This window comes from Pygoscelis adeliae, unplaced genomic scaffold (assembly GCF_000699105.1).
Source record: "Pygoscelis adeliae isolate BGI_AS28 unplaced genomic scaffold, ASM69910v1 Scaffold91, whole genome shotgun sequence".
Taxonomy (NCBI): Eukaryota; Metazoa; Chordata; class Aves; order Sphenisciformes; family Spheniscidae; genus Pygoscelis; species Pygoscelis adeliae.
In genome coordinates, this window is record NW_008824196.1 from 2217566 (window position 1) to 2225510 (window position 7945).

At 34.2% G+C, this 7945-nt stretch overlaps 1 protein-coding gene across 1 annotated transcript in view; it reads right to left on the reverse strand.

The window, feature by feature from the left end:
• DMD (dystrophin) overlaps positions 1 to 7945 on the reverse strand; it is a 1204567-nt gene that overhangs the window by 862900 nt on the left and 333722 nt on the right. Inside the window, 2 exon segments of the mRNA XM_009334780.1 lie at positions 5845 to 6026; positions 6368 to 6556. Of these exon segments, the coding sequence (XP_009333055.1) occupies positions 5845 to 6026; positions 6368 to 6556 (371 nt within the window).

Below are 7945 nucleotides of genomic sequence, written 5' to 3' on the forward strand. Positions count from 1 at the left end.
AACATACAGCTTTCTGTCACAATTTTAAGGTATGCTCAAGTAAAGCAAGTACTTCTGAGTTTGTCTAAACAATTTTGGATTTTCCCAAAACAGTTTGAACAAACCCAGAATTGTATAATTTTGAAAATCTATGGCTAAATATGTCCAAAGTAAGCATCATTCTGTATTTTCCCAGACACACCTAATAGTTTTCAAACTAATCACCACAAAAGATTGCATTGAACGTGTAGAAAATTACTTTTTGGTACACATTGAAATTCTTCTGAACTACCAGGATTTAATATCTGTCAATGTCATGCAGATGTAATATGTGAAATCCCATATCTCATTTGTAGCCTGTTCATATTTTAAGGCATATGTCTGAAACTTCAGCACTTCTGTTGTTGGTTGTTATTTATTTTATTTCCTACCTTTTTTGAGAAAAACATTTCCTTCCAGCTTTGAATCTTTTCAAAATGAGCATTTGGTCTCTGATGAAATATTTATATAATTAGTATTTGCTATTTATATAGTTAAAAATAAGTACTGTATACACAATATTAACTCATATTGTAAAAAAAATCACTAAGTTTCCAGTGCTATTTGATGCTTTCTTTGTATATACCTCAGCTAACTCATACTCCATTCTTAGATGCTATTCCTCATTTTCTAAGCAATCCTTGGGATCACCTATAAATTCAGGAATGCAAAATACTCTGAATCCTGTGTATATACTGTCACATTTTATACTCAAGGGCAGAGCTGCCATTTAGAAGGACCTAGACAGGCTGGAAGGACAGGCCAAAAGGAACCTTACGACATTCAACAAGGACAAATGCAAAGTCCCACACCTGGGAAGGAAGAACCCCTGGAATGATACAGACTGGGGACTGACTGACTGATGGAATTCCAGCACTAAATCTAACTGAACTTCCATCACTCTGCTATTGTCTTTCTGTACCTGAACTGGCCTTTGCTTTAAAAAGAACACGGCATTAGATGAAAGGCCTTCTCAAAATTAACTTTAACATGTTTATGCAAATAATAAATTTAGTATTGGTAAATCTTTGTTAAATAAGCATCCATTTTTTTTAATCGAACAGAAGTTTAACCAGATAACACAAACACATAGACTTCAAACACCCCAAAAGTAACAGGCAACAAGAATGAATATTTTCAAACAGGGGTTCAAAAGGAATTATTTAAAAATGCCTAAGACTTGGGTATTTTAATCATAAAAACTTAGCTGTTACAAAAAGAAGCTGTTTGTACTTTTTTTTTCCTTAGGGCAGCCAACAACACTAATAATTTATCTCAGGATTATCACTTGCATCTGGATAGATTAAAAAAAACAAAATTGGCTGAGGACTTCTGAAACAGAAGTAATCAAGTAGTATTAGTAACCATAGGAAGACAAGCCAAAACAGTTTCTTGAAACAGGAGTGCTAATGGAGAGAAAATATGAAAGGCAGTCTGGGAAACAAAGAAAGAGTGCAAGCTATGATCAAAGGAATCCTGAGGAGTACATGGACATGAAGCATATCTTCTAGTGCAGAGCAGCAGATACAGAAAAGGGGAGAAACTGCAGGCAAACACCGTGATGAGCCAACTTTATGGAAATAAAGACTTGCAAACAAATTTTAAAAAATTAAAAGTTTGTTTTGAAATAAGGTTTTAGTTACACCTGTTTCTTGAATGGTACCTCACTGGTCCCAGATGGCACTGAGACAGTATCAGGTGTTACACTTGGAGCTCTGTGAAGCTACGCTACTTTCTAGAAACAGCAATAATTTTTAAAGACTCCAGATGGTAGCTCTTGGAAGGAAAGGACCAAAGAAAACAAATCACATGAACAACTACAAGCAGGAACTGAAACTTCAACAGAACTTGAGAAACTGAAGAAAAAAAAATGGTTCCAAGAATTGGGAAGGGCTCCATTAATCCAAATCTCTAAATAGTAGATATCAAACAGTAATCTTTTTCTGTGTTATCTCTCTCAAGATTTTTTTTCTAAGAACAGAGTGTCATGGATCTTCATGATGTACTATGATTTCAGTTTTTTTTAATGGAAATCATGTGTTAATTATTTATCAAAATGACCAGAAGATACATGTAGTGTCTTTTCCACTCTAATCTCTCTCTTTACAGAAAGAGTACAGGAAGTTGATACCCAGCTTTATAACCCATGGTTCACAAGGGATTAGCTATCTCAAATCTGAGTCAGTCCTTCTTCACTTTCAAGTGTCTATTTTATTGTCTTACTTGATGTTCTAAACCAAGGTATTATAAATATTAAATACAATGCTTCATCCTAGAGATAATTTTTTTAGAGATAAATGAAATAAATGGTCTAGAAAACCTGCTAAAGAGAATTTTATTTAAGAAAACCAAGATATGATGAAATAAATACTTATTATATAGAATATTGATACTACTCCAAAGCAAGGAACATAAACTTGAAAATGAAATAAACACAGAAAATAATTTAGTCACAGTTCATTCATAAGCAAAAGAATGTTTCTTGTTTCTTCCCGTTCTCCAGGTACTTTCTGGTTTTCAAATTACTTCTATAAACATCTGATAGAGGTTTTAGTACTTATTTATATACCTCAGGAGATTATAATAATCTTTGCTTATGGTATGGCCCTCATAAGTTTCAAATACAAAATACTTTTCCATTGAATTGAATGTGTTTTAATAGTTGTGGAATTCTCCATAAAGTGGTAAATTGCATTACGTTTTCCTCTCCAGTGGTTCATTTATCACCCTGAGATGCTTTACTATAGAGAATCCTATCTGGGGAAGGGCAGGAGGAAGAAATGAAAAAACAGGCTATTTTCCTTCAGCACGTTAATGTATTGCTTGCTAGAAGAGTGAAATGCTTTCAATACATAGTGAATACATGGGAAATCGAATTTGGGCTACTTTTACACAACGGCATTACTGTATTCCAAACTTCCTCTGATACTCTGACCTCCTGAATCACTTTTCATAAGACCCTTTCACTTTTATAGTACCCTTTATCAGTGTATCTTTCTCCTCTCTTTGTTGCTTCTTTGCTTTTGTTTCCCCTGTGCTGTAAAGTGTGCTACCTCTTTTTACATTTCCTATTACCATTACAACAGAAGATAGACAGCCTTGCTGTTCTCATCTTCACAAAAGCCATCTCTGGATAAACATTTCACTGTTGCCTTAAAGACTAGATTACAGCAATGTGCTCAGAAGATTATGCTTTAAACTGAAGTAGAAGATAGATCCTGAGAGTTTAAATTGCGTATAATAACTCAGAAATATATTACATTGTGACACGAAAGCTGTTCATAACCCTCCAGCTGGTCCCTAAAACAAAGGGGTTTGACCCAATAGGTCAAAATTAGCCATATCTAAGTACATCACTCCTGAGAAATCTTCTCTTGCCCTAACACAAATTTCATTGAATTTATGACAGATTTTTTTGTATAAGAAATTAAATAGTAGCACAACATTCTCTGTGAAGCCCTTATCACTTTATGTCTTCCACTGATTTCATATTACCTGAGTATGACATGCTTCAGAAGATAATAGATCATTCAATTCCCCGAGCAACGACCTATAGCTGCACCTGGGAGATAAGGTTAACAGTTGGTGCTAAAGGACATTTTAGTTGGCACGGTACCACTCATAGAGGTGAGGTTGCTACTTGCATGTGTTGATTTAAATGAAAATAAATATGGCAAACAAAAACTACCTACAGTAAAGTATCGTTGAGTCTTCTCTCCAAGAAAATAATATAGCTGGAGGAAGTTAGGTTGAAACATCTGAAACCCATCAACAATTTTATAGACTGTCAAAGAAAGCTAGAATAAAGAAAACAATCTCAAAACTCAGTAACAAGCTGAAAAGAAAACAAATGTTTAGAATTACTAAGAACATATTGCAAAAAAAAGAGAGCAATGTTATGCGATTGCTGAAAATCACAGTTTGTCCTTTAATATTGTGGGCAATTCTGGTCCCCTCAACTCCAAAAAGCTAAGGTAGAACTGGAAAAAGCTCAAAGAAGAGCAAGATGAATAACCAAAGATATATATTTACGGAGACAGCAAGGAAAGATATACGCTGTTGACCCCCACTTGTAACATAGTATCTAGAGGGAATCACTTAAGCTACCAATGACAAACAAAGAAAAAGAAGCCATTCCTCAAAAAAGTAGCACTCGTATTGGGTAAGAGGCCTGTGAAATTCACTGCCAAAGGCACTAACAGGTCCAAGGGGATATTGAATAAATAGATGGAAGAAAAACAAAAATCAGCAGCAGGTTACCAAATACACAAAACTGCTTCCATCTCAGGAAGTCACCTCAGCTGAAAACAACTCCAGGTTGGGAGAGTTCTATGGAGAACTTCATAACATAAGACATGCAGTATTAGGTCAGAGCAATGATCCATACAGTCCAATATTTGGTCTCCAGAGCAATGGGCCCATGCAGCCCAATATTTGATCTCCACCAATGGCAAAAGGTGATGAGAAGATGCTGCTCCAGAAGATCATGTTATCTCCCCTAAAGCTTATCTTTTCTTGTTCTGTTACAGTCAGGATGCTGTGCTGGACTATTGGCCTGACTTCTAGAGATATTCAGCTTTTATTGAAATCACATTCGCAGAAGTCACTTTCCAGCTGTACTGAAGGAACAGACAGAAGAGTTTCTCAGTACATGTTCACTGGGATTTTCTGAGAGAAAAATTAAGACCTCAGTAGAAAGATTTTAATGAAGTCTACCTAGTTCAAAGTCCCTTAAAAGCCACCAGGGATCTCAGATGCAGGTTGTTTGCCACTGCATTTATTTAGTCCTACTGTAGAGAATGGCTATATTCTTCAGTAATTAATACTGCTTGGCTATAAACAAGCTCCTAGAGACAAACAATTAATTTTAAAATTTCCGCTGGATTTGACTTAGTATGATAGTTGGTAATCTTCACCATTGGTCCCCTTTACAGAAAGGCCAGTAGGCATACAAAATTCCTCATGACAAAGTAAGACTCAGTCACGAGTTTGAAACAGAGTTATTGTATCAGACAGGGATTAAAAATATCCACATAAAATGAAAAAAGAAGAGAGGCTGAGAAAAAGAAATGTGAAAGATCAGGTAAGTAACAGATATTTTTTTAAGATAAAGAAGGCAACTCACACAAAAAACACCTTCAATAACTTTTCTGGTTTAACGACTCTGTATCCTGCAAAACAAATTACTCCACTGTGGCACAATCACAAGCTCTTACTTTTATGGGGTTTCTTATACTAGGTAGCACTGTGTAAATTAAAATTTTAAAATAATACATAGAAATCTTAAAAATGCTTCAAAGGCTAATGTGACTAATTAATAGATCATTTTTCCACTTTTAATTGTATTTCTACTTGAAACTATAGGACTTGCCCTTTTTTGAATAATGTAATTTGTCCTCAGATAAAACCATGACAATATTTCCTGGAAAGCTAAGCTCCCACTTACTATTTTTATAGGATCAAGTTTTACAGGTCTTAAAGATTTGTTTCCCTTTTCCTTTCGTATCTCAGTAAAGATTCTCTCCTTCGTAGCTAAATATGGTGTGATACTTGTTGAAACAATCAGAAAAAAGTAAGGTAAGTTATATAAAATTTGGTTAAAATGTTATTAATGTCCAAGTTGTTGACAGCTGCTGATTTGTGTGGCTTCCAGTCTCAAAACAACATGCAAGCTTAGAAGTCACTACACATCAAATTTCGGGTTAAACAAGAACTGAGATGGAGTTTTGTTTGCAGTGAAGTGAAAGAAAATCCCAACTATTAGTCAAGTTCACGATTCTTTCAGGCAATCTCCATATATATAATTTTACCTGACATATTACTTACTTGCTTTGTTTTTCCATACTTGCTACCCTGAGACTTTCCCATCGAGAATTAAGTAGATTCATTTGTTCTTGGATTTCATTCTCTTCATCATCTGAAAGTTTTCCAATCGTTAGAAGTTGACTTCCAACTTGCAAAACGTTGCCAACACGTCCTTGGTGAGCTGTTAATTCCATCATAAAACCCTGACAATAAAAATAAAATCCAGTTTTAAGTTTGATTCTTTGGAAGGAAAGAACAGACTTTGGAGAAATATCTTCAATTCCACCACCTTCTAAACCTGATTTTCAACTTTGCTTTTTATTTTTTCAACACCTCCCCAAACCTTGTAACACAAACCAGAAAAAACACTTTCACTTTTTGGATAGGGCACAGTCTCCAGTACTACCTTTAAATTCTCCAAATCAAAATTAAAAACAAGAAAAAGGAATAAAATAAACTAGAAATATCCTTGGTTTGTATTTTTGACCTTATTATGGGATACAAGCAGATAAATGTCTACTAAAAGATTAGTATAAACATATACCTCATGGGTGTGAAATTGTTCTTTAACAACTTCTACGTCATTGGATATATCTCCTTGTGCTTGTAATGCATCTTCAGCAGAGAGAAGCCATGTGAGTACTTCTTCTAAAGCAGTTTGGTAGTTTTCAAGATCCATTTCAGACCCCATCCTCATGGTGCTAAATGTCTTTTCTTCAACAGTTTCTAAAAACTGATCAAACCCAAAGTTTTAAGAGTAATGCAAATAGCATCTGCTCAGACAGTTCTACAAAGGAATAAATAGAATACCATTGTCTTGTATAAAAAACCCAGCTTTTATAAAACAAAAAAATATCAGATGGCTAATGTGTGGAAGTACTTATTAGTATAAAATCAGTTAATTGAGCAAGATCAGATAAGATTGAGGGAAATAAAAAAAATCTCAGATTAAATTAGATATTTTACACTAGAACTCAAAATTCCTAGCAACTATTCTGAACAGTGACAATATTTAAATTATACCTGTAGAGTGCTGTTATAATTGTTTTCCAATAAATAGTCTGATTTTTATTTCTAGTTTACTGTTTCTTATTTAACTATTTTCTCTTGGAAATGAGAGATAAATTTATTTCCCACAGCAGCTAGTAAAATTATATCATCAAAAAAGCAGTAAGTTGCGTGCTGACATTGCAGAGAAGCAAAGGAAAACAGAATATAAAAACCAACCCTTTACACTACATGCAATACTAGGCTTGAACAATCCATAGACACCCATGTTGTTAAAACCATTCTAGAAAGTTGAAAAAGCTCAGAAATCTCATGCCAAATTGTAACTTCTTAAAAACAAACAGAAGTGCATTACTGTTGATTTCTCTTTCCCACAAAGACCACCTTTATATTTATACTTTAGAAGCCAGGTGACTCTTGCAAGCACAGAATTCACACTTACGCTCTACTGCTTAAAGTCAAGAGAAATCAATAACAAGTATTTATGGATTAGTATAATAGTAGAAGACTAGGACAAAACAGAAGCAAGAAATACAGGTTTGCTACAGAAGATGTCATTCCATAAATTTTTCAAAAAGTTCTGAAGAAGTTTAGTTACTTTGCTAGCAAGTTAGTACAAATACAAACTGTTCACATTACAATATGCTTATGCTTTTATAAAAAATGATACCAAGACACTTAATGTTTTTATAGTTAGCAGAAATGTGTCTCTACTGACATACTTGTGCCAATAAAACACTCAAAACAGCGTCTAAAGCCTTCCACTGTAGTTTAGGACAGAAAGTCAAAGTTTATCACTAGAAAGCAGGAAGTGAAATGAATGTAACCTGATCACTGAAAATGAAATCTTCAATCTTCATCTTCAAAACAAATTCATTCTGAATTGTATAGATCTAATAATCATATACAATTTATGTGAATCCCTCTGTCATATGTGTGTTAGGCTAATTAAAAGTCATAACTTCATCGCCACATATGCGTGAAAAACAATGTTCAGTAAATAAATCTGCATCAGAAAAGCAGGCTTAGAAATCTGATGAACTCAATAGTTTGTTTTTTTGGTTTAAAGAAAGTACTATCTTACAGGAATATAAGCACAGAAAATGTTCAACAT